Source organism: Gobio gobio (genome assembly GCF_949357685.1).
Source record: "Gobio gobio genome assembly, chromosome: 22".
In the NCBI taxonomy this organism is placed as follows: domain Eukaryota; kingdom Metazoa; phylum Chordata; class Actinopteri; order Cypriniformes; family Gobionidae; genus Gobio; species Gobio gobio.
In genome coordinates, this window is record NC_137118.1 from 48,872,846 (window position 1) to 48,899,168 (window position 26,323).

The window sequence follows — 26,323 nt, forward strand, 5'->3', positions numbered from 1 at the left end:
GGACGGACGGCGGGACTGCTGCGCTGCGGAGCGCGCCGACGCTCACCGAGAGAGAGGCGCTGTTCTTTTCTCTACGAGGCTTTGCATCGGACATACTTTGAAAAGGGATTCCTGAGGAAGGCGGCTGGGAATTATTGCGGATTCTCCCGGAGGATTTTCATTCCTCTCGTCAGAAAGAAACGCGCGCGACACGGTGAGTGATGACGGCTAGCGCTGCGGCTAACGGTTAAGTTAGCTGCCCTCAGCGATCCCGACGCCGCGCACCGGAGGCTCGTATGCGCTCGCTCCGTCTGAATTCAGGCTCGATCCGACCCGTTTGGTGCTTTTTTGGAGGCTCCTCGAAACAACGGCTGTGTTTTGTCGCTCGCTTCTTTCAGGCTTCGGTCCGTTTGCAGGCCCGGGCAGCAGCTAATGTCCAGCTAGCCTCGGTGTCGACAGCTCGGTGTGAAGGTTTCGCCGATGAGGAGTTTATTTAAGGCTCAACACCAGCCCTACCGAGCGCCTGCCCGGGAGCCTGCCGCGGTCCGCGAGGGTTCGAGCGGCGGCGGTGCCGTTAGCGGCTAGGCTAACGCGAGCCAGTGTTTTGACAGCTTTGATTCTCGTCATGTGCGCGAAACTGATTTACAGCATCAAACAATCGCAGCCGTGTGAAGAGTGTGTGTAGCTTCTCCAGATCCTGATGATGAGGATGAGCTCTTCATCGCCTTTCTGTGTGTGTGTGTGTGTGTGTGTGTGTGTGTGTGTGTGTGTGTTAGTGTGTGTTATTGTGTGTTTCTCTTGTGATTGTGTTCACACGGGCTTCAGGATCTAATGTGTGTTTGCTCTCTCTGGACACACACAAACACTCTGAATGTGTGATTTATATGTTGTTCTGGTGTGCATTGTGTTTAATTGCAGTTAGTTAGTATGCACTCCTAAACTCATATAGTGTGTGTGTGTGTGTGTGTGTGTGTGTGTGTGTGTGTGTGTGTGTGTGTGTGTGTGTGTGTGTTAATTTCACGCAGATCTTCACCAATGGTTGTGCAAGTTGAAGATCAACTCAACCATCTCAACACACGGCGAGACCCTGCAGAAACATCAGGGCTGTTCTCACCTGGAAACCACTCGCGAGTCGCTTCAGGTACGCTGATGTCACACACACACACACACACACACTCAGGTACAGTATGTGTTCTCACTGTGTGCTGTTCTCGCAGTGGGCTGTGGTTTGCAGATGGACTCCCCTGTCACAATGATATGAGATTTGTCAGAAGACGATGCATACAGGTGAGCCACACACACACACACACACACACACACACACACACACACACACACACACACACACGTGTTCTCATGCTCCCTCTGTCAGAGAGGAACGGGCCGCTCTGTCCACTGCTGGTCAACTATAGATGTTTAAAGATAAAGGCAGGGTCTGTGGTGGTGTGTGTGTCTCCAGGGTCGGCCCCTCGCTCTCTCACACACACACACACACACACACACACACACACACACTGATTCCGGGTTCCTCACCCCAGAGCTTTTCTGTCAGCAAATACTGTGTTAAACTGTGCTGGGAAATGTGTCAAAGTGCAATTCAATTTCATGCCTCTTACCCGTTTTCCTATTGGACGGAGCCTGGCAGCTTTGCCCTAGCAACAAAAGTGGGTTATTTGCATACCCTTTCCTGATTGGCTGCCGCTTTAGCCGGCTGGCCAATGGCGCGGCATCTTCCTGGTGGTAGGCTATGGTAATGAAGCACTGTTGCTGGGCTTGAGAGCGCTGGTTACCAGTGTGAATGTGCTGCATTGTGTTTGCTGGTGAGAGACGCTGATAAATGACGACTTAATGATCTGCAGAATTCCCGTTCGCCGTCACCTTTCCAAACTTCACAAACGCTCACATGTCGTCTTTATTGTGCTGTTATTTGTGCCATTAAAACCCTGGGCTGTTGTCTAGACGACGGTAGTGTGGGATCATTGGTCGGTTTTGTTCAGTCACGCTTCAGGTCTGTCACTGTAATCATCTCATTCGAGAGCTCGCTGTTTACAGTTTGATGGAGTTCTGTGTGTGTGTGTGTGTGTGTGATGCTGAGTCATAAACACACACTCGATCAGCTCTGATTAGACCTGTGTGTGTGTGTGTGTGTGTGTGTGTCGTCTTGTGACAAAAGCGCGACCACCCTGATCTGCCATTTTGGTCTGAGCTTTTTCAGGTGTTCTGTAACCTGATCGGCTTCGGCTCGGAGCGTTTGCTACACACACACACACACACACACACGCACACGGACACAATGAAGCCTGTTCTTCAGTGATATCAAAGTAAAAGCCAGAAGAGGTTGCTGAAGTTGTGTGTGTGTGTGTGTGTGTGTGTGTTTCAGGAGGAGAGACCTCAGCATGCAAACCCTCCTCTGTTCGGCTGGCCCCCTCGTTTTCTTTCCATTCGGCTGGTGTGCAGATGGATGCGCAGACGCCCTCTCACCCGCCGTTCAGTGATGCCCACCCGCCGGGCGCCGCTGACCAATCAGCCGCCGCGCTGCCCAACACCTCCCAGGTACGCCTCGCTCGCGGGAGTGTGTGTGTGTGTGTGTGTGTGTGTGTGCAGGGTTTCCGCGGGGTCTTAAAAAGTACAAAAAAAGTCTAGAATTTCAAAATCAAAATTTTAGGCCTTAAAAAGTCTAAAGTATTCTGTTTTAGGTCTTAAATCATTGTAAACAGGTCTTAAAGGGTTAGTTCACCCAAAAATGTAAATTCTGTCATTAATGACTGAGCCTCATTTTAGTGCCTTTTAAGGGTCTTGAGAGTGTAAAGTTGAGCCAATGGAGGCCTTTCAGAGCATCAGATTTACACTAAAATATCTTCATTTGTGTCTGAAGATGAACGGAGGTCTGACGGGTGTCCAACCACATGAGGCTCAGTTATTAATGACAGAATCTACAGTTTTGGGTGAACTAACCCTTTAATTTTCCTACGTCCATGTAACACTAGCTCTAATGCTCATGAAATCCTGCAGCACTTTAGAATGTTTAAATAGTCCAAATATAATTCGCTTTAATACGACTACAAATGAGATCAACATGCAGCTTATATTGCAGCCAATCAGCTTTCGTGTTATTGGAGTCTCTTTCAGATTGTACCACAGACACATAAAACGGATTTTATTCTTCAGCTAATAGTCCTCCAGTTTTTCGTGTTTCTGCGATTACTAAATATAATGAAAAATCAACATGCTTTTTTTTTTGAGATCCTGCATTATTTGTAAACCAAAATAAACAAGATTTATGTATTTAGTTTTTTATTATATTGTCATGTGTGGCTGTTGTGCATCTTGCATAATATGGTAAATGAGGTGTCCTAATTATGAAAAAAATGCAAATGTCTGGAAATTACCACCACAAAATCATTCAAGTCATTTTGATCTCAAATATCGCCAAAAAAAAGTTGCAAAATCCTGGTGGAATTGAGTTATGAGGAAATGCAAGTTTATCGATTTGTTCAATTTGAATAAATTAATTTACTTTACAAGTAAATTTGTGACTGCATTTCCTTTTATAGGTCTTAAATTTCATTCATAATTGTTATAAAAAGGTCTCAAAAAGTCTTAAATTTGACTTGGTGAAACCTGCAGAAACCCTGTGTGTGTGTGTGTGTGTGTGTGTGTGTGTGTGTGCATGCGTGCGCTCTCACCGCTCTCTGTGTTGCAGGTAACTGCGGATTTGGTGATGCTACAGAGGCGGATGTGTGTGTGTGTGTGTGTGTGTGTGTGTGTGTGTGTGTGTGTGTGCGCGCTCACCGATCTCTGTGTTGCAGGTAACTGCGGATTTGGTGATGCTACAGAGGCGGGTGTGTGTGTGTGTGTGAGTGTGTGTGTGTGTGCGCTCTCACCGATCTCTGTGTTGCAGGTAACTGCGGATTTGGTGATGCTACAGAGGCGGGTGTGTGTGTGTGTGTGAGTGTGTGTGTGTGTGCGCTCTCACCGATCTCTGTGTTGCAGGTAACTGCGGATTTGGTGATGCTACAGGCGAGTGTGAGTGAGTGTGTGTGTGAGTGTGTGTGTGAGTGAGTGTGTGTGTGAGTGTGTGTGTGTGTGTGTGCACTCTCACCGCTCTCTGTGTTGCAGGTAACTGCGGATTTGGTGATGCTACAGAGGCGGATGCCGCAGTGTTTTCGGGATCCAGCGACTGCGCCCTTAAGAAAACTCTCCATCGAACTGATCAAAACATACAAACACATCAATGAGGTGCGGATTCGCTATCATAAGCCCAGTTTAAACTCTTATCCTGATGCGTTCTGGGGAATAAATGCCTTCTGCTTCCAGGTTTACTATGCAAAGAAGAAGCGGCGGCACCAGCAGGGCCAGGGCGAAGACTCCAGCAACAAGAAGGAGCGGAAGATCTACAACGACGGATACGACGACGACAACTTTGACTACATCGTTAAAAATGGAGAGAAGTGGATGGACCGATATGAGATCGATTCTTTAATAGGCAAAGGCTCGTTCGGGCAGGTCAGTGTGTGTGTGTGTGTGTGTTTTTTGATGTGTGTGTGTGTGTGTGTGTGTGCTGGGCCGGTGTGTGACGCTTGTGTCCGTCTGCTGGCAGGTGTGTGTGTGTGTGTGTGTGTGTGTGTGTGTGTGTGTGTGTGTGTGTGTGTGTGTGTGTTCTGGGCCGGTGTGTGACGCTTGTGTCCGTCTGCTGGCAGGTCAGTGTGTGTGTGTGTGTGTGTGTGTGTGTGTTCTGGGCCGGTGTGACGCTTGTGTCCGTCTGCTGGCAGGTCAGTGTGTGTGTGTGTGTGTGTGTGTGTGCTGGGCCGGTGTGTGACGCTTGTGTCCGTCTGCTGGCAGGTGTGTGTGTGTGTGTGTGTGTGTGTGTGTGTGTGTGTGTGTGTGTGTGTGCTGGGCCGGTGTGTGACGCTTGTGTCCGTCTGCTGGCAGGTCAGTGTGTGTGTCTGTGTGTGCTGGGCCGGTGTGTGACGCTTGTGTCCGTCTGCTGGCAGGTCAGTGTGTGTGTCTGTGTGTTCTGGGCCGGTGTGTGACGCTTGTGTCCGTCTGCTGGCAGGTGTGTGTGTGTGTGTGTGTGTGTGTGTGTGTGTGTGTGTGTGTGTGTGTGTGTGTGTGCTGGGCCGGTGTGTGACGCTTGTGTCCGTCTGCTGGCAGGTCAGTGTGTGTGTCTGTGTGTTCTGGGCCGGTGTGTGACGCTTGTGTCCGGCTGCTGGCAGGTGTGTGTGTGTGTGTGTGTTCTGGGCCGGTGTGTGACGCTTGTGTCCGGCTGCTGGCAGGTGTGTGTGTGTGTGTGTGTGTGTGTGTGTGTGTGTGTGTGTGTGCTGGGCCGGTGTGTGACGCTTGTGTCCGTCTGCTGGCAGGTGTGTGTGTGTGTGTGTGTGTGTGTGCTGGGCCGGTGTGTGACGCTTGTGTCCGTCTGCTGGCAGGTGTGTGTGTGTGTGTGTGTGTGTGTGCTGGGCCGGTGTGTGACGCTTGTGTCCGTCTGCTGGCAGGTGTGTGTGTGTATGTATTGGGCCGGTGTGTGTGTGTGTGTGTGTGTGTGTGTGCTGGGCCGGTGTGTGACGCTCGTGTCCGGCTGCTGGCAGGTGTGTGTGTGTGTGTGTGTGTGTGTGTGTGTGTGTGTGTGTGTGCTGGGCCGGTGTGTGACGCTCGTGTCCGTCTGATGGCAGGTGTGTGTGTGTGTGTGTGTGTGTGTGTGCTGGGCCGGTGTGTGGCGCTTGTGTCCGGCTGCTGGCAGGTGTGTGTGTGTGTGACGCTTGTCTCTGTCTGCTGGCAGGTGTGTGTGTGTGTTCTGGGCCGTTGTGTGACGCTTGTGTGTGTGTGTGCTGGGCCGGTGTGTGACGCGTGTGTGTGTGTGTGTGTGTGTTCTGGGCCGTTGTGTGACGTGTGTGTGTGTGTGTGTGTGCTGGGCCGGTGTGTGACGCTCGTGTCCGTCTGCTGGCAGGTGTGTGTGTGTGTGTGACGCTTGTCTCCGTCTGCTGGCAGGTGTGTGTGTGTGTTCTGGGCCGTTGTGTGACGCTTGTGTGTGTGTGTGTGTTCTGGGCCGTTGTGTGACGCTTGTGTGTGTGTGTGTGTGTGTGTGTGTGTGTGTGTGTGTGTGTGTGCTGGGCCGGTGTGTGACGCTTGTCTCCGTCTGCTGCAGGTGGTGAAGGCCTATGACCGTGTGGAGCAGGAGTGGGTCGCCATCAAGATCATCAAGAATAAAAAGGCTTTTCTGAATCAGGCTCAGATTGAAGTCCGACTGCTGGAGCTCATGAACAAACACGACACCGAGATGAAGTACTACATCGGTAATGTGGCCCATATTCACCACACGCTTAGAAAACACGGAAGAAATCAGGCCTGGGAATTAATTACATTTTTTCTGCTCGCTAATATTTGGTGTGAGGCCGTTTCTCTGTTGTGCTGTGTGTGAGACGGTGTTCAGAGAGGAATGCAGCTCTATTTAGGGCAGGCGTGCGGGTCAACTATGACTGTTTAAAAATAAAGGCCAGGGTCAGATTCCTGTCTGTGTTCAAGCAGAGTTTTTACACTAGACTTGCCCTCACAATGAGAGATTTCTGATGAACTCGTGTTAAAAAAATGAAAATGACCCCATGATTTCCTCTCCCTCAAGTCATCTGAGGTGTGTATGAGATTCTTCTTTCAGACGAATATAATCTGAGTTATATTACACAAGTCCAGGCGAATCCAAGCTTTAGAATTTGATTCATAGTTGCTCTGTTTTTGAAGTCCATAAAAGTGCATCTGTGCGTCATATAACTGCTCCAGCGGCTCTGGGGTGTTAATAAAGGCCTTCTGAAGCGAATCAACGCGTTTGTGGAAGAAAAATAGTAATATTTACAGACTGATCTCATGAAATGGCGTATGTATGGCACGTAATTTTGGCGTGTTATCAAGACGCATAATCGGTTTTTAGCGTGTTTATCAACGCCGTTTAATTCTAATTCGCCGTTTAATCCCCTACACTACCCCTAAACCTACCCATCACACACACACACACACACACACACACACACACACACACACTACCCCTAAACCCACCCATCACACACACACACACACACACACACACACTACCCCTAAACCTACCCATCACACACACACACACACACACACTACCCCTAAACCTACCCATCACACACACACACACACACACACACACACACACACTACCCCTAAACCTACCCATCACACACACACACACTACCCCTAAACCTACCCATCACACACACACACACACACACACACACACACACACTACCCCTAAACCTACCCATCACACACACACACACACACACACTACCCCTAAACCCACCCATCACACACACACACACACACACTACCCCTAAACCCACCCATCACACACACACACACACACACACTACCCCTAAACCTACCCATCACACACACACACACACACACACACACACACTACCCCTAAACCCACCCATCACACACACACACACACACACTACCCCTAAACCCACCCATCACACACACACACACACACACTACCCCTAAACCTACCCATCACACACACACACACTACCCCTAAACCTACCCATCACACACACACACACACTACCCCTAAACCTACCCGTCACACACACACACACACACACACTACCCCTAAACCTACCCATCACACACACACACACACACACACTACCCCTAAACGTACCCATCACACACACACACTACCCCTAAACCTACCCATCACACACACACACACACACACACACACACACACACACACTACCCCTAAACCTACCCATCACACACACACACACACACTACCCCTAAACCTACCCATCACACACACACACACACACACACACACACACACACACACTACCCCTAAACCTACCCATCACACTCACCCACACACACACACACACACACACTACCCCTAAACCTACCCATCACACTCACCCACACACACACACACACACACACTACCCCTAAACCTACCCATCACACACACACACACACACTACCCCTAAACCTACCCATCACACACACACACACACACTACCCCTAAACCTACCCATCACACACACACACACACACACACACACTACCCCTAAACCTACCCATCACACACACTACCCCTAAACCTACCCATCACACACACTACCCCTAAACCTACCCATCACACACACCCACACACACACACACACACACACTACCCCTAAACCTACCCATCACATTCTGCATTTTTACATTTTCAAAAAAAAATAATTTAGTATGTTTATAAATCCATTTACATTGTGCACACACAAACACACACATAATGGTTCGTTTCGGCGTAGACATACACGCGGAGAGCTCAAAATGTGTACAGATAACACACCATTTGGCTTTAGAAATGACATGTTGTTATTTAAAACTTTATCAAGTAAACTTTCGGCCAACGCCTTCCCTGTTCAATTTATGGAGAAAGTGTTGAAAGTTCCCCTGCGGATGGAAAGACTAACACTCAGGTCCGCGTCGATTCGCTTCAGAAGGCCTTTATTAACACCCCAGAGCCGCTGGAGCAGTTATATGACGCACAGATGCACTGTTATGGACTTCAAAAACAGAGCAACTATGAAGCCAATTCTAATGCTTGGATTAGCCTGAACTTTTGTAATATAACTCCGATTATATTCGTCTGAAAGAAGAATGTCACACACACCTCGGATGACTTGAGGGAGAGTAAAACATGGGCTAATTTTCATTTTTGGGTGAACTATCCTTTAAGTTCAGCAGAGTGTTCCACAGGCCGGTGCTGATGGGCAGGAGTTAACACCGCTCCGGCTCAGAAACGCACATTACCAGCTGTGGAAGGCCTTGCTTCTGTTTTTCGTTGTAGTCATTTGTTCTGCGTCTGATGGACCGGATGCTTTATATCTGTAGCGCTTTATACGACTGAAATCCTCATTCAGTGAAACTCTGAACAGACCACAGGGTTGATTCAGTTCGGTTCAATAACTGGAAAGAGCATCAAATATATGTAATAACAGTTTATTAGAATGATTATATCCACATAACTGTCATTATTACATAGTGATGAGTTGCTTTTGGGTTTTGTCAGGTTTTTTTCAGGATGAACGATATCACCAGCAAAACATTATCAGATGATGGGAACATTAGACCGATCTATTAAAGCAGATCATGAGTTATTTCCCACAGCTTCAGACGCTGTCCGCCATGATGGTTTTGAATGGCTTGATATGATTGGAATCACTTCAGATACAGTTCAGTCCGTGACACGTGTGCAGCACAAGTGTGTCATACAGTTCAGTCCGTGACACGTGTGCAGCACAAGTGTGTCATGCAGTTCAGTCCGTGACACGTGTGCAGCACAAGTGTGGCATACAGTTCAGTCAGTGACACGTGTGCAGCACAAGTGTGACATGCAGTTCAGTCAGTGACACGTGTGCAGCACAAGTGTGTCATGCAGTTCAGTCAGTGACACGTGTGCAGCACAAGTGTGTCATGCAGTTCAGTCAGTGACACGTGTGCAGCACAAGTGTGACATACAGTTCAGTCAGTGACACGTGTGCAGCACAAGTGTGTCATACAGTTCAGTCCGTGACACGTGTGCAGCACAAGTGTGGCATACAGTTCAGTCAGTGACACGTGTGCAGCACAAGTGTGACATGCAGTTCAGTCAGTGACACGTGTGCAGCACAAGTGTGGCATACAGTTCAGTCAGTGACACGTGTGCAGCACAAGTGTGTCATGCAGTTCAGTCAGTGACACGTGTGCAGCACAAGTGTGTCATGCAGTTCAGTCAGTGACACGTGTGCAGCACAAGTGTGTCATGCAGTTCAGTCAGTGACACGTGTGCAGCACAAGTGTGTCATGCAGTTCAGTCAGTGACACGTGTGCAGCACAAGTGTGACATACAGTTCAGTCAGTGACACGTGTGCAGCACAAGTGTGTCATGCAGTTCAGTCAGTGACACGTGTGCAGCACCAGTGTGTCATGCAGTTCAGTCAGTGACACGTGTGCAGCACAAGTGTGTCATGCAGTTCAGTCAGTGACACGTGTGCAGCACCAGTGTGTCATGCAGTTCAGTCAGTGACACGTGTGCAGCACAAGTGTGTCATGCAGTTCAGTCAGTGACACGTGTGCAGCACAAGTGTGTCATGCAGTTCAGTCAGTGACACGTGTGCAGCACAAGTGTGTCATGCAGTTCAGTCAGTGACACGTGTGCAGCACAAGTGTGTCATGCAGTTCAGTCAGTGACACGTGTGCAGCACAAGTGTGACATACAGTTCAGTCAGTGACACGTGTGCAGCACAAGTGTGACATACAGTTCAGTCAGTGACACGTGTGCAGCACAAGTGTGTCATACAGTTCAGTCAGTGACACGTGTGCAGCACAAGTGTGTCATGCAGTTCAGTCAGTGACACGTGTGCAGCACAAGTGTGTCATGCAGTTCAGTCAGTGACACGTGTGCAGCACAAGTGTGTCATGCAGTTCAGTCCGTGACACGTGTGCAGCACAAGTGTGTCATGCAGTTCAGTCAGTGACACGTGTGCAGCACAAGTGTGGCATACAGTTCAGTCCGTGACACGTGTGCAGCACAAGTGTGGCATACAGTTCAGTCCGTGACACGTGTGCAGCACAAGTGTGGCATACAGTTCAGTCAGTGACACGTGTGCAGCACAAGTGTGTCATGCAGTTCCGTCAGTGACACGTGTGCAGCACAAGTGTGTCATGCAGTTCAGTCCGTGACACGTGTGCAGCACAAGTGTGTCATGCAGTTCAGTCAGTGACACGTGTGCAGCACAAGTGTGTCATGCAGTTCAGTCAGTGACACGTGTGCAGCACAAGTGTGGCATACAGTTCAGTCCGTGACACGTGTGCAGCACAAGTGTGTCATGCAGTTCAGTCAGTGACACGTTTGCAGCACAAGTGTGTCATGCAGTTCAGTCAGTGACACGTGTGCAGCACAAGTGTGACATACAGTTCAGTCAGTGACACGTGTGCAGCACAAGTGTGTCATGCAGTTCAGTCAGTGACACGTGTGCAGCACCAGTGTGTCATGCAGTTCAGTCAGTGACACGTGTGCAGCACAAGTGTGTCATGCAGTTCAGTCAGTGACACGTGTGCAGCACCAGTGTGTCATGCAGTTCAGTCAGTGACACGTGTGCAGCACAAGTGTGTCATGCAGTTCAGTCAGTGACACGTGTGCAGCACAAGTGTGTCATGCAGTTCAGTCAGTGACACGTGTGCAGCACAAGTGTGTCATGCAGTTCAGTCAGTGACACGTGTGCAGCACAAGTGTGTCATGCAGTTCAGTCAGTGACACGTGTGCAGCACAAGTGTGACATACAGTTCAGTCAGTGACACGTGTGCAGCACAAGTGTGACATACAGTTCAGTCAGTGACACGTGTGCAGCACAAGTGTGTCATACAGTTCAGTCAGTGACACGTGTGCAGCACAAGTGTGTCATGCAGTTCAGTCAGTGACACGTGTGCAGCACAAGTGTGTCATGCAGTTCAGTCAGTGACACGTGTGCAGCACAAGTGTGTCATGCAGTTCAGTCCGTGACACGTGTGCAGCACAAGTGTGTCATGCAGTTCAGTCAGTGACACGTGTGCAGCACAAGTGTGGCATACAGTTCAGTCCGTGACACGTGTGCAGCACAAGTGTGGCATACAGTTCAGTCCGTGACACGTGTGCAGCACAAGTGTGGCATACAGTTCAGTCAGTGACACGTGTGCAGCACAAGTGTGTCATGCAGTTCCGTCAGTGACACGTGTGCAGCACAAGTGTGTCATGCAGTTCAGTCCGTGACACGTGTGCAGCACAAGTGTGTCATGCAGTTCAGTCAGTGACACGTGTGCAGCACAAGTGTGTCATGCAGTTCAGTCAGTGACACGTGTGCAGCACAAGTGTGGCATACAGTTCAGTCCGTGACACGTGTGCAGCACAAGTGTGTCATGCAGTTCAGTCAGTGACACGTTTGCAGCACAAGTGTGTCATGCAGTTCAGTCAGTGACACGTGTGCAGCACAAGTGTGTCATGCAGTTCAGTCCGTGACACGTGTGCAGCACAAGTGTGGCATACAGTTCAGTCCGTGACACGTGTGCAGCACAAGTGTGTCATGCAGTTCAGTCAGTGACACGTGTGCAGCACAAGTGTGTCATGCAGTTCAGTCCGTGACACGTGTGCAGCACAAGTGTGGCATACAGTTCAGTCCGTGACACGTGTGCAGCACAAGTGTGGCATACAGTTCCGTCAGTGACACGTGTGCAGCACAAGTGTGTCATGCAGTTCCGTCAGTGACACGTGTGCAGCACAAGTGTGGCATACAGTTCAGTCCGTGACACGTGTGCAGCACAAGTGTGTCATGCAGTTCAGTCCGTGACACGTGTGCAGCACAAGTGTGGCATACAGTTCAGTCCGTGACACGTGTGCAGCACAAGTGTGGCATGCAGTTTAGTCAGTGACACGTGTGCAGCACAAGTGTGGCATACAGTTCAGTCCGTGACACGTGTGCAGCACAAGTGACACGTGTGCAGCACAAGTGTGTCATGCAGTTCAGTCAGTGACACGTGTGCAGCACAAGTGTGTCATGCAGTTCAGTCAGTGACACGTGTGCAGCACAAGTGTGTCATACAGTTCAGTCAGTGACACGTGTGCAGCACAAGTGTGTCATACAGTTCAGTCAGTGACACGTGTGCAGCACAAGTGTCATACAGTTCAGTCAGTGACACGTGTGCAGCACAAGTGTGTCATGCAGTTCAGTCAGTGACACGTGTGCAGCACAAGTGTGTCATGCAGTTCAGTCAGTGACACGTTTGCAGCACAAGTGTGTCATGCAGTTCAGTCCGTGACACGTGTGCAGCACCAGTGTGTCATACAGTTCAGTCAGTGACACGTGTGCAGCACAAGTGTGTCATGCAGTTCAGTCAGTGACACGTTTGCAGCACAAGTGTGTCATGCAGTTCACTCAGTGACACGTGTGCAGCACAAGTGTGTCATGCAGTTCAGTCAGTGACACGTGTGCAGCACAAGTGTGGCATACAGTTCAGTCCGTGACACGTGTGCAGCACAAGTGTGTCATGCAGTTCAGTCAGTGACACGTGTGCAGCACAAGTGTGTCATGCAGTTCAGTCCGTGACACGTGTGCAGCACAAGTGTGGCATACAGTTCAGTCCGTGACACGTGTGCAGCACAAGTGTGGCATACAGTTCCGTCAGTGACACGTGTGCAGCACAAGTGTGTCATGCAGTTCCGTCAGTGACACGTGTGCAGCACAAGTGTGGCATACAGTTCAGTCCGTGACACGTGTGCAGCACAAGTGTGTCATGCAGTTCAGTCCGTGACACGTGTGCAGCACAAGTGTGGCATACAGTTCAGTCCGTGACACGTGTGCAGCACAAGTGTGGCATGCAGTTTAGTCAGTGACACGTGTGCAGCACAAGTGTGGCATACAGTTCAGTCCGTGACACGTGTGCAGCACAAGTGACACGTGTGCAGCACAAGTGTGTCATGCAGTTCAGTCAGTGACACGTGTGCAGCACAAGTGTGTCATGCAGTTCAGTCAGTGACACGTGTGCAGCACAAGTGTGTCATACAGTTCAGTCAGTGACACGTGTGCAGCACAAGTGTGTCATACAGTTCAGTCAGTGACACGTGTGCAGCACAAGTGTCATACAGTTCAGTCAGTGACACGTGTGCAGCACAAGTGTGTCATGCAGTTCAGTCAGTGACACGTTTGCAGCACAAGTGTGTCATGCAGTTCAGTCCGTGACACGTGTGCAGCACCAGTGTGTCATACAGTTCAGTCAGTGACACGTGTGCAGCACAAGTGTGTCATGCAGTTCAGTCAGTGACACGTTTGCAGCACAAGTGTGTCATGCAGTTCAGTCAGTGACACGTGTGCAGCACAAGTGTGTCATGCAGTTCAGTCCGTGACACGTGTGCAGCACAAGTGTGTCATGCAGTTCAGTCAGTGACACGTTTGCAGCACAAGTGTGTCATACAGTTCAGTCAGTGACACGTGTGCAGCACAAGTGTGTCATGCAGTTCAGTCAGTGACACGTTTGCAGCACAAGTGTGTCATGCAGTTCAGTCCGTGACACGTGTGCAGCACCAGTGTGTCATACAGTTCAGTCAGTGACACGTGTGCAGCACAAGTGTGTCATGCAGTTCAGTCCGTGACACGTTTGCAGCACAAGTGTGTCATGCAGTTCAGTCAGTGACACGTGTGCAGCACAAGTGTGTCATGCAGTTCAGTCAGTGACACGTGTGCAGCACAAGTGTGTCATGCAGTTCAGTCAGTGACACGTGTGCAGCACAAGTGTGTCATGCAGTTCAGTCAGTGACACGTGTGCAGCACAAGTGTGTCATACAGTTCAGTCAGTGACACGTGTGCAGCACAAGTGTGTCATGCAGTTCCGTCAGTGACACGTGTGCAGTACAAGTGTGACATGCAGTTCAGTCCGTGACATGGGTAATATTACTGTAGGGTTAAACATGTTCACTATTACTGTAGGGTTAAACATGTTTACTATTACTGTAGGGTTAAACATGTTTACTATTACTGTAGGGTTAAACATGGGTACTATTACTGTAGGGTTGAACATGGGTACTATTACTGTAGGGTTAAACATGGGTAATATTACTGTAGGGTTAAACATGTTCACTATTACTGTAGGGTTAAACATGGTTACTATTACTGTAGGGTTACACATGTTTACTATTACTGTAGGGTTAAACATGTTTACTATTACTGTAGGGTTAAACATGTTTACTATTACTGTAGGGTTAAACATGTTTACTATTACTGTAGGGTTAAACATGGGTACTATTACTGTAGGGTTGAACATGGGTACTATTACTGTAGGGTTAAACATGGGTAATATTACTGTAGGGTTAAACATGTTTACTATTACTGTAGGGTTAAACATGTTTACAATTACTGTAGGGTTAAACATGGGTAATATTAATGTAGGGTTAAACATGTTTACTATTACTGTAGGGTTAAACATGAGTACTATTACTGTAGGGTTAAACATGGGTAATATTACTGTAGGGTTAAACATGTTTACTATTACTGTAGGGTTAAACATGTTCACTATTACTGTAGGGTTAAACATGTTCACTATTACTGTAGGGTTAAACATGTTTACTATTACTGTAGGGTTAAACATGTTTACTATTACTGTAGGGTTAAACATGTTTACAATTACTGTAGGGTTAAACATGGGTAATATTAATGTAGGGTTAAACATGTTTACTATTACTGTAGGGTTAAACATGAGTAATATTACTGTAGGGTTAAACATGTTTACTATTACTGTAGGGTTAAACATGTTCACTATTACTGTAGGGTTAAACATGTTCACTATTACTGTAGGGTTAAACATGTTCACTATTACTGTAGGGTTAAACATGTTCACTATTACTGTAGGGTTAAACATGTTCACTATTACTGTAGGGTTAAACATGTTTACTATTACTGTAGGGTTAAACATGTTTACTATTACTGTAGGGTTAAACATGTTTACTATTACTGTAGGGTTAAACATGTTTACAATTACTGTAGGGTTAAACATGGGTAATATTAATGTAGGGTTAAACATGTTTACTATTACTGTAGGGTTAAACATGTTTACTATTACTGTAGGGTTAAACATGGGTAATATTAATGTAGGGTTAAACATGTTTACTATTACTGTAGGGTTAAACATGTTTACTATTACTGTAGGGTTAAACATGTTCACTATTACTGTAGGGTTAAACATGTTCACTATTACTGTAGGGTTAAACATGTTCACTATTACTGTAGGGTTAAACATGTTTACTATTACTGTAGGGTTAAACATGTTTACTATTACTGTAGGGTTACACATGTTTACTATTACTGTAGGGTTAAACATGTTTACTATTACTGTAGGGTTAAACATGTTTACTATTACTGTAGGGTTAAACATGTTTACTATTACTGTAGGGTTAAACTTGTTTACAATTACTGTAGGGTTAAACATGGGTAATATTAATGTAGGGTTAAACATGTTTACTATTACTGTAGGGTTAAACATGAGTACTATTACTGTAGGGTTAAACATGGGTAATATTACTGTAGGGTTAAACATGTTCACTATTACTGTAGGGTTAAACATGTTCACTATTACTGTAGGGTTAAACATGTTCACTATTACTGTAGGGTTAAACATGTTTACTATTACTGTAGGGTTAAACATGTTTACTATTACTGTAGGGTTAAACATGGGTACTATTACTGTAGGGTTGAACATGGGTACTATTACTGTAGGGTTAAACATGGGTAATATTACTGTAGGGTTAAACATGTTCACTATTACTGTAGGGTTAAACATGGTTACTATTACTGTAGGGTTACACATGTTTACTATTACTGTAGGGTTAAACATGTTTACTATTACTGTAGGGTTAAACATGTTTACTATTACTGTAGGGTTAAACATGTTTACTATTACTGTAGGGTTAAACATGGGTACTATTACTGTAGGGTTGAACATGGGTACTATTACTGTAGGGTTAAACATGGGTAATATTACTGTAGGGTTAAACATGTTTACTATTACTGTAGGGTTAAACATGTTTACAATTACTGTAGGGTTAAACATGGGTAATATTAATGTAGGGTTAAACATGTTTACTATTACTGTAGGGTTAAACATGAGTACTATTACTGTAGGGTTAAACATGGGTAATATTACTGTAGGGTTAAACATGTTTACTATTACTGTAGGGTTAAACATGTTCACTATTACTGTAGGGTTAAACATGTTCACTATTACTGTAGGGTTAAACATGTTTACTATTACTGTAGGGTTAAACATGTTTACTATTACTGTAGGGTTAAACATGTTTACAATTACTGTAGGGTTAAACATGGGTAATATTAATGTAGGGTTAAACATGTTTACTATTACTGTAGGGTTAAACATGAGTAATATTACTGTAGGGTTAAACATGTTTACTATTACTGTAGGGTTAAACATGTTCACTATTACTGTAGGGTTAAACATGTTCACTATTACTGTAGGGTTAAACATGTTCACTATTACTGTAGGGTTAAACATGTTCACTATTACTGTAGGGTTAAACATGTTCACTATTACTGTAGGGTTAAACATGTTTACTATTACTGTAGGGTTAAACATGTTTACTATTACTGTAGGGTTAAACATGTTTACTATTACTGTAGGGTTAAACATGTTTACAATTACTGTAGGGTTAAACATGGGTAATATTAATGTAGGGTTAAACATGTTTACTATTACTGTAGGGTTAAACATGTTTACTATTACTGTAGGGTTAAACATGGGTAATATTAATGTAGGGTTAAACATGTTTACTATTACTGTAGGGTTAAACATGTTTACTATTACTGTAGGGTTAAACATGTTCACTATTACTGTAGGGTTAAACATGTTCACTATTACTGTAGGGTTAAACATGTTCACTATTACTGTAGGGTTAAACATGTTTACTATTACTGTAGGGTTAAACATGTTTACTATTACTGTAGGGTTACACATGTTTACTATTACTGTAGGGTTAAACATGTTTACTATTACTGTAGGGTTAAACATGTTTACTATTACTGTAGGGTTAAACATGTTTACTATTACTGTAGGGTTAAACTTGTTTACAATTACTGTAGGGTTAAACATGGGTAATATTAATGTAGGGTTAAACATGTTTACTATTACTGTAGGGTTAAACATGAGTACTATTACTGTAGGGTTAAACATGGGTAATATTACTGTAGGGTTAAACATGTTCACTATTACTGTAGGGTTAAACATGTTCACTATTACTGTAGGGTTAAACATGTTCACTATTACTGTAGGGTTAAACATGTTCACTATTACTGTAGGGTTAAACATGTTTACTATTACTGTAGGGTTAAACATGGGTAATATTAATGTAGGGTTAAACATGTTTACTATTACTGTAGGGTTAAACATGTTCACTATTACTGTAGGGTTAAACATGGGTAATATTAATGTAGGGTTAAACATGTTTACTATTACTGTAGGGTTAAACATGTTCACTATTACTGTAGGGTTAAACATGTTCACTATTACTGTAGGGTTAAACATGTTCACTATTACTGTAGGGTTAAACATGTTTACTATTACTGTAGGGTTAAACATGTTTACAATTACTGTAGGGTTAAACATGGGTAATATTAATGTAGGGTTAAACATGTTTACTATTACTGTAGGGTTAAACATGAGTACTATTACTGTAGGGTTAAACATGGGTAATATTACTGTAGGGTTAAACATGTTTACTATTACTGTAGGGTTAAACATGTTCACTATTACTGTAGGGTTAAACATGTTCACTATTACTGTAGGGTTAAACATGTTTACTATTACTGTAGGGTTAAACATGTTTACTATTACTGTAGGGTTAAACATGTTTACAATTACTGTAGGGTTAAACATGGGTAATATTAATGTAGGGTTAAACATGTTTACTATTACTGTAGGGTTAAACATGAGTAATATTACTGTAGGGTTAAACATGTTTACTATTACTGTAGGGTTAAACATGTTCACTATTACTGTAGGGTTAAACATGTTCACTATTACTGTAGGGTTAAACATGTTCACTATTACTGTAGGGTTAAACATGTTCACTATTACTGTAGGGTTAAACATGTTTACTATTACTGTAGGGTTAAACATGTTCACTATTACTGTAGGGTTAAACATGTTTACTATTACTGTAGGGTTAAACATGTTTACTATTACTGTAGGGTTAAACATGTTTACTATTACTGTAGGGTTAAACATGTTTACAATTACTGTAGGGTTAAACATGGGTAATATTAATGTAGGGTTAAACATGTTTACTATTACTGTAGGGTTAAACATGTTTACTATTACTGTAGGGTTAAACATGTTTACAATTACTGTAGGGTTAAACATGGGTAATATTAATGTAGGGTTAAACATGTTTACTATTACTGTAGGGTTAAACATGTTTACTATTACTGTAGGGTTAAACATGTTCACTATTACTGTAGGGTTAAACATGTTCACTATTACTGTAGGGTTAAACATGTTCACTATTACTGTAGGGTTAAACATGTTTACTATTACTGTAGGGTTAAACATGTTTACTATTACTGTAGGGTTACACATGTTTACTATTACTGTAGGGTTAAACATGTTTACTATTACTGTAGGGTTAAACATGTTTACTATTACTGTAGGGTTAAACATGTTTACTATTACTGTAGGGTTAAACTTGTTTACAATTACTGTAGGGTTAAACATGGGTAATATTAATGTAGGGTTAAACATGTTTACTATTACTGTAGGGTTAAACATGAGTACTATTACTGTAGGGTTAAACATGGGTAATATTACTGTAGGGTTAAACATGTTCACTATTACTGTAGGGTTAAACATGTTCACTATTACTGTAGGGTTAAACATGTTCACTATTACTGTAGGGTTAAACATGTTCACTATTACTGTAGGGTTAAACATGTTCACTATTACTGTAGGGTTAAACATGTTTACTATTACTGTAGGGTTAAACATGGGTAATATTAATGTAGGGTTAAACATGTTTACTATTACTGTAGGGTTAAACATGTTCACTATTACTGTAGGGTTAAACATGGGTAATATTAATGTAGGGTTAAACATGTTCACTATTACTGTAGGGTTAAACATGTTCACTATTACTGTAGGGTTAAACATGTTCACTATTACTGTAGGGTTAAACATGTTCACTATTACTGTAGGGTTAAACATGTTTACTATTACTGTAGGGTTAAACATGTTTACTATTACTGTAGGGTTAAACATGTTTACTATTACTGTAGGGTTAAACATGTTCACTATTACTGTAGGGTTAAACATGTTCACTATTACTGTAGGGTTAAACATGTTCACTATTACTGTAGGGTTAAACATGTTTACTATTACTGTAGGGTTAAACATGTTTACTATTACTGTAGGGTTAAACATGTTTACTATTACTGTAGGGTTAAACATGTTTACTATTACTGTAGGGTTAAACATGTTTACTATAACTGTAGGGTTAAACATGTTCACTATTACTGTAGGGTTAAACATGTTTACTATTACTGTAGGGTTAAACATGTTTACTATTACTGTAGGGTTAAACATGAGTACTATTACTGTAGGGTTAAACATGAGTACTATTACTGTAGGGTTAAACATGAGTACTATTACTGTAGGGTTAAACATGTTTACTATTACTGTAGGGTTAAACATGTTCACTATTACTGTAGGGTTAAACATGTTCACTATTACTGTAGGGTTAAACATGTTCACTATCACTGTAGGGTTAAACATGTTTACTATTACTGTAGGGTTAAACATGTTTACTATTACTGTAGGGTTAAACATGTTTACTATTACTGTAGGGTTAAACATGTTCACTATTACTGTAGGGTTAAACATGGGTAATATTAATGTAGGGTTAAACATGTTTACTATTACTGTAGGGTTAAACATGGGTAATATTACTGTAGGGTTAAACATGTTTACTATTACTGTAGGGTTAAACATGAGTACTATTACTGTAGGGTTAAACATGTTTACTGTAGGGTTAAACATGTTTACTATTACTGTAGGGTTAAACATGTTTACTATTACTGTAGGGTTAAACATGTTTACTATTACTGTACGGTTAAACATGTTTACTATTGCTGTAGGGTTAAACATGTTTACTATTGCTGTAGGGTTAAACATGTTTACTATTGCTGTAGGGTTAAACATGTTTACTATTGCTGTAGGGTTAAACATGTTTACTATTGCTGTAGGGTTAAACATGTTTACTATTACTGTAGGGTTAAACATGTTTAAACATTGCATTATTATGAATAACTAGTACTTTTATTGTTAAACCAAATAAAGAACGTTGGCCATGCGAGTGTCAAACTGAATGAGTCTTCGGCTCCTGTACATGTGATTCATGTTGACGGGGCGGGGCTTTTCATGCGGAGCCTTTTGTGTATCACAATTTGGATTTAGGTTTATCGGCCGATATATCCATGGCTCCCACGTGTTTTTTGTTCTGAAGGGATGAATCGAGTCTGGACAGGACCGAGCCCAGGTTGATGTCATGTTGTGTTTATTTGCCGCTTTTGTATTTGTACGCTCGCAGAGACTGGCGTTGCCTGAAGGGATTGATTTTATACATCAGAGCTAGTGGCTGACCTCTGATATCATCACATCCACCGCCGCTTTACTCAAGGACTTGAGAGAGAACTGAAGTCATTAGTGGACAGAAGCAGTGTTACTAGTGTTAGAGGAGGAAAGCCGGAGTGTAAAGCGCCGGTTACACCAGGAATACGTACAGTGAAGACTATATCAGCGCCACACAACATCACTCTGAGCACTTCAGGTCTGTCATGTGACGCTTTAAATACTAGAGCTCTTTAAAGCAGGATGGATTCTGATTGGCTGTCAGTGTTTGTATTGTTCATCAGCTGGAAGAAACCCTGCTCGTTTATTAGAGTTAATCATTATAGTTATGGTCCTCGGTAGGGATCGACCGATATGGATTTTTTAGTGCCGATACAGATTTTTTTTTTCATCAGCCTTAGCCGATGACGATACGGGCTGCCGATATTTGGAGCCGATACTGCTTTTGCTCCCTCAATTTACATCATAAAAATTACACAATGATCAGGATGATAACAATTTAAAAAGGAACATTTATTGAACTAAAAAAAACAATATTTAACAAATAGTAAAAACAGGTGAGGTAGAACAAGAAAAAGAGTTCAGTGGTGAAACTAAATTCTGAAAATAAATATTTAAGCATGAATAAAATAATTACACCATTGCACACAGTATCAACAAGCAAGCATCATAATAAAGTGCACACTGACTGTACTATACTTAAAACTTTTAAAACTAAAAGTATTTAAAACTATTTACAACCTACTAGTCATTTAATGCTTAGGTGCACTTAACTTAATCTCTTGAAAAAAATATCGGTGAACACAGCAGCCTTGTATCGGCCGATACATGTGAAAATCGTAAATATCAGCCCGATATATCGGTCTAACACTAGTCCTCAGTTAGAGAAGATTTTCATGAATGCTGTAGAAGAACTGAAGTTGATCAGGTGATCACTCGTTCCAAACTCACGCCTGTTTCACACACACTCCGTCTAGCGCTGATGTGCTTTCACATGTGCTGCGCATACACACTGTTGTCATGTTTCTCATGGCCTGTTTTTCTTCCTCCTCTAGTTCATCTGAAACGCCATTTCATGTTCCGGAACCACTTGTGTCTGGTCTTCGAGATGCTGTCCTATAACCTGTATGATCTGCTGAGGAACACTAATTTCCGCGGCGTGTCGCTGAACCTGACGCGTAAGTTCGCTCAGCAGCTGTGCACCGCGCTTCTCTTCCTGGCCACGCCCGAGCTGAGCATCATCCACTGTGACCTCAAACCCGAGAACATCCTGCTCTGCAACCCCAAGAGATCCGCCATCAAGATCGTGGATTTCGGGAGCTCGTGTCAGCTGGGCCAGCGGGTGAGACTGGCCATGGTTTTCCTCAGTGGCTGTTGATTTGTGGAGCGTTTGTGTTTGACTCCAGTAACGGGCGGCATGTGTCCTCAGATATACCAGTACATCCAGAGCCGCTTCTACCGCTCGCCTGAGGTGCTGCTGGGAATGCCGTACGATCTGGCCATCGACATGTGGTCTCTGGGCTGCATCCTGGTGGAGATGCACACCGGCGAGCCTCTGTTCAGCGGAGCCAATGAGGTGAGAGGATCTACACCACCTTTCTCTCATGCTCACTGATGATCTGCACCACCTCTCTCATGCTCACTGATGATCTGCACCACCTCTCTCATGCTCACTAATGATCTACACCACCTCTCTCATGCTCACTGATGATCTACACCACCTCTCTCATGCTCACTGATGATCTGCACCACCTCTCTCATGCTCACTGATGATCTACACCACCTCTCTCATGCTCACTGATGATCTACACCACCTCTCTCATGCTCACTGATGATCTACACCACCTCTCTCATGCTCACTGATGATCTACACCACCTCTCTCATGCTCACTGATGATCTGCACCACCTCTCTCATGCTCACTGATGATCTACACCACCTCTCTCATGCTCACTGATGATCTGCACCACCTCTCTCATGCTCACTGATGATCTGCACCACCTCTCTCATGCTCACTGATGATCTGCACCACCTCTCTCATGCTCACTGATGATCTGCACCACCTCTCTCATGCTCACTGATGATCTGCACCACCTCTCTCATGCTCACTGATGATCTGCACCACCTCTCTCATGCTCACTGATGATCTGCACCACCTCTCTCATGCTCACTGATGATCTACACCACCTCTCTCATGCTCACTGATGATCTGCACCACCTCTCTCATGCTCACTGATGATCTGCACCACCTCTCTCATGCTCACTGATGATCTGCACCACCTCTCTCATGCTCACTGATGATCTGCACCACCTCTCTCATGCTCACTGATGATCTGCACCACCTCTCTCATGCTCACTGATGATCTGCACCACCTCTCTCATGCTCACTGATGATCTGCACCACCTCTCTCATGCTCACTGATGATCTGCACCACCTCTCTCATGCTCACTGATGATCTGCACCACCTCTCTCATGCTCACTGATGATCTACACCACCTTTCTCTCATGCTCACTGATGATCTACACCACCTCTCTCATGCTCACTGATGATCTGCACCACCTCTCTCATGCTCACTGATGATCTACACCACCTTTCTCTCATGCTCACTGATGATCTACACCAGTGGTTCCCAACCACGTTCCTGGAGGACCCCCAACAGTGCACATTTTGGATGTGTCCTTTGTCTGACACACCCACATCAGGTCTTGGAGTAGCTACTAATGAGCTGATAACCTGAATCAGGTGTGTTTGATTGAGGAGACATGCAAAATGTGCACTGTTGGGGGTCCTCCAGGAACGTGGTTGGGAACCACTGATCTACACCACCTCTCTCATGCTCACTGATGATCTACACCACCTTTCTCTCATGCTCACTGATGATCTACACCACCTCTCTCATGCTCACTGATGATCTACACCAACTTTCTCTCATGCTCACTGATGATCTACACCACCTCTCTCATGCTCACTGATGATCTGCACCACCTCTCTCATGCTCACTGATGATCTACACCACCTCTCTCATGCTCACTGATGATCTACACCACCTTTCTCTCATGCTCACTGATGATCTACACCACCTCTCTCATGCTCACTGATGATCTGCACCACCTCTCTCATGCTCACTGATGATCTGCACCACCTCTCTCATGCTCACTGATGATCTACACCACACAAACATTTTGAATGCATTCTCGCGTCCGCGGATACGCGTAGAAATCAAGCGTTTGAAGCGAAATTGACGCGCGTTCAAGGTACTCCAGGAGAAATATGTCATAAAACACCATTCTGCCTCTTCATTTTCATTAAACATATATATTAAGCATTAATAGCCACACAAATGTGGTCCAGGCAACTCCTACATTATCTTCACTGCATGTGTATTTAAATATCCTTAAAATATAAAGTTATGAAACTTCTCTTTGCCCTCAGTCAAGACAACAAATGATAGATTCATGAGAGCAAAGATCGGCCGTTAGATCTACACCAGATGAGCCACTACAGGTCATCAGAGCAGGGGCAGATGCAGAAGGACTGGCTGAGGAAAGGCTGCTCTCACTGGGGTTAATGAGCTCTGAGCACCGCTGATCCACTGGAGCTCACAACTCCACACACAAGATCATTTTTTTTAAATAGGCGCTCTCTTTATAAATAAACCACCGATTTGAGCTTTAAATAACTACATTATCACCTGAAAAAGTCTTAAAATTACATTTCGTGACACAAAAGTTGTATTTTTAAATTATGCAGGGTTTCTCATCACGTCACTTTACCACGTGACCGCAGTGAGCAGGCTCCTGATTGGTTAACGCAGCGCGAATTGACGCCAAAGTTCAAATTTTTCAACTCGGGCGTCAGATTCGCTTGAAACGCGTGAAAAAGCACCATTCGCGTGTAACGTACGTATCGCGCAAGACGCTCAATTCGCGTCCTTCGCGCCGCGGGACCTCCAGACGCACGTCAACGCGCCTTTCAATTGACTTAACATCGAAATCACTTGCGCCAGACGCTCTATTCGCGTTTGGTGTGAACGCAGCATTAGATCTGTACATTCAGTCTTAAAATGACGGCCGCCTAATAAACCTGAGTCTGTCACTCATTGCTCTCGACTCAATTACTGTAGTAGCTCAATGGAGGAGTTACCCTCAGAATGGACATCTCCTGATCATTTCCTCACCCCATCTCATCAGATGGTCATGTCTTTCTTTCTTCAGTTTTTTGAGGAAAACATTCCAGGATTTTTCTGCACATAATGGACTTCAATGGGAACCAACGGTTGAAGGTCCAAATCACTGCAGTTTCAGAGGAAGAGCTTCAGAGACTCTAGAGTCTGATCTAGACAAACCATTGGGCGTTTGTGTTAGTCTTCGCACGTTCGCTTTGGACGGTACTTCCTCCTACGTCTAGCGTGATCTTTCCCACGTGATGACGTAATCCAAGATCAGCAATTTAGCTTAAAAAGTATAAATAAAAAATTTTTTTTTAAATGTGGCGATGGTTTGTCTAGATCAGACTCTATTCCTCGTCTGGGATCAGAGCCTCTGAAGCTCTTCCTCTGAAACTGCACTGATTTGGACCTTCAGCCGTTGGTTCCCATTGAAGTTCATTATGTGCAGAAAAATCCTGGAATGTTTTCCTCAAAAAAATATATTTCTTTTCGACTGAAGAAAGAAAGACATGAACATCTGGGATGAGATGGGGAAATCATCAGGACATGTTCATTCTGAAGTGAACTCATCCTTTAATGAGGATTCACTGGTTTAAAATAATAACAAATACAGATGTCAATTTAAATAAATTTAATGAAAAACCATGTGTCCAGTCTGCATTGGTTTGACGGCACAGATTGACGGGTCTTGATTACCGCGCTCCGCTGAAGATCATCAGGATATCATCACTGGCCTTTTGTAGTTCTCATGTTCAGTAAAATCACTAACCCGAACTTTTGGTTAATATGTTTTGGAATAAACGGCTAGCCCAGACGGTAATACACTCTCCAGCGCTCTCGCTTTACTCTCCTCTAAACTACACACTGATGATGACCTCACTCAATCGACCATCCACACACTTTAGTGATTATATCATCATAGACAACGAATCAGCGATTAATCGTTAGCTTAGTTAAGTGATAAATACTTCTGC

At 44.3% G+C, this 26,323-nt stretch overlaps 1 protein-coding gene across 1 annotated transcript in view; it reads left to right on the forward strand.

Annotated features, from left to right (window-relative positions):
* Nucleotides 1-26,323, forward strand: part of dyrk1aa (dual-specificity tyrosine-(Y)-phosphorylation regulated kinase 1A, a) — a 41,059-nt gene that overhangs the window by 265 nt on the left and 14,471 nt on the right. Inside the window, exons 1-9 of the mRNA XM_079803843.1 lie at nucleotides 1-193; nucleotides 1,005-1,120; nucleotides 1,197-1,266; nucleotides 2,360-2,532; nucleotides 4,099-4,218; nucleotides 4,297-4,485; nucleotides 6,122-6,269; nucleotides 22,236-22,522; nucleotides 22,610-22,756. The exon at nucleotides 1-193 is cut by the window's left edge and continues 265 nt beyond it. Of these exons, the coding sequence (XP_079659969.1) occupies nucleotides 1,257-1,266; nucleotides 2,360-2,532; nucleotides 4,099-4,218; nucleotides 4,297-4,485; nucleotides 6,122-6,269; nucleotides 22,236-22,522; nucleotides 22,610-22,756 (1,074 nt within the window). The 5' untranslated portion in view covers nucleotides 1-193; nucleotides 1,005-1,120; nucleotides 1,197-1,256. The remainder of the gene's footprint in view (nucleotides 194-1,004; nucleotides 1,121-1,196; nucleotides 1,267-2,359; nucleotides 2,533-4,098; nucleotides 4,219-4,296; nucleotides 4,486-6,121; nucleotides 6,270-22,235; nucleotides 22,523-22,609; nucleotides 22,757-26,323) is intronic.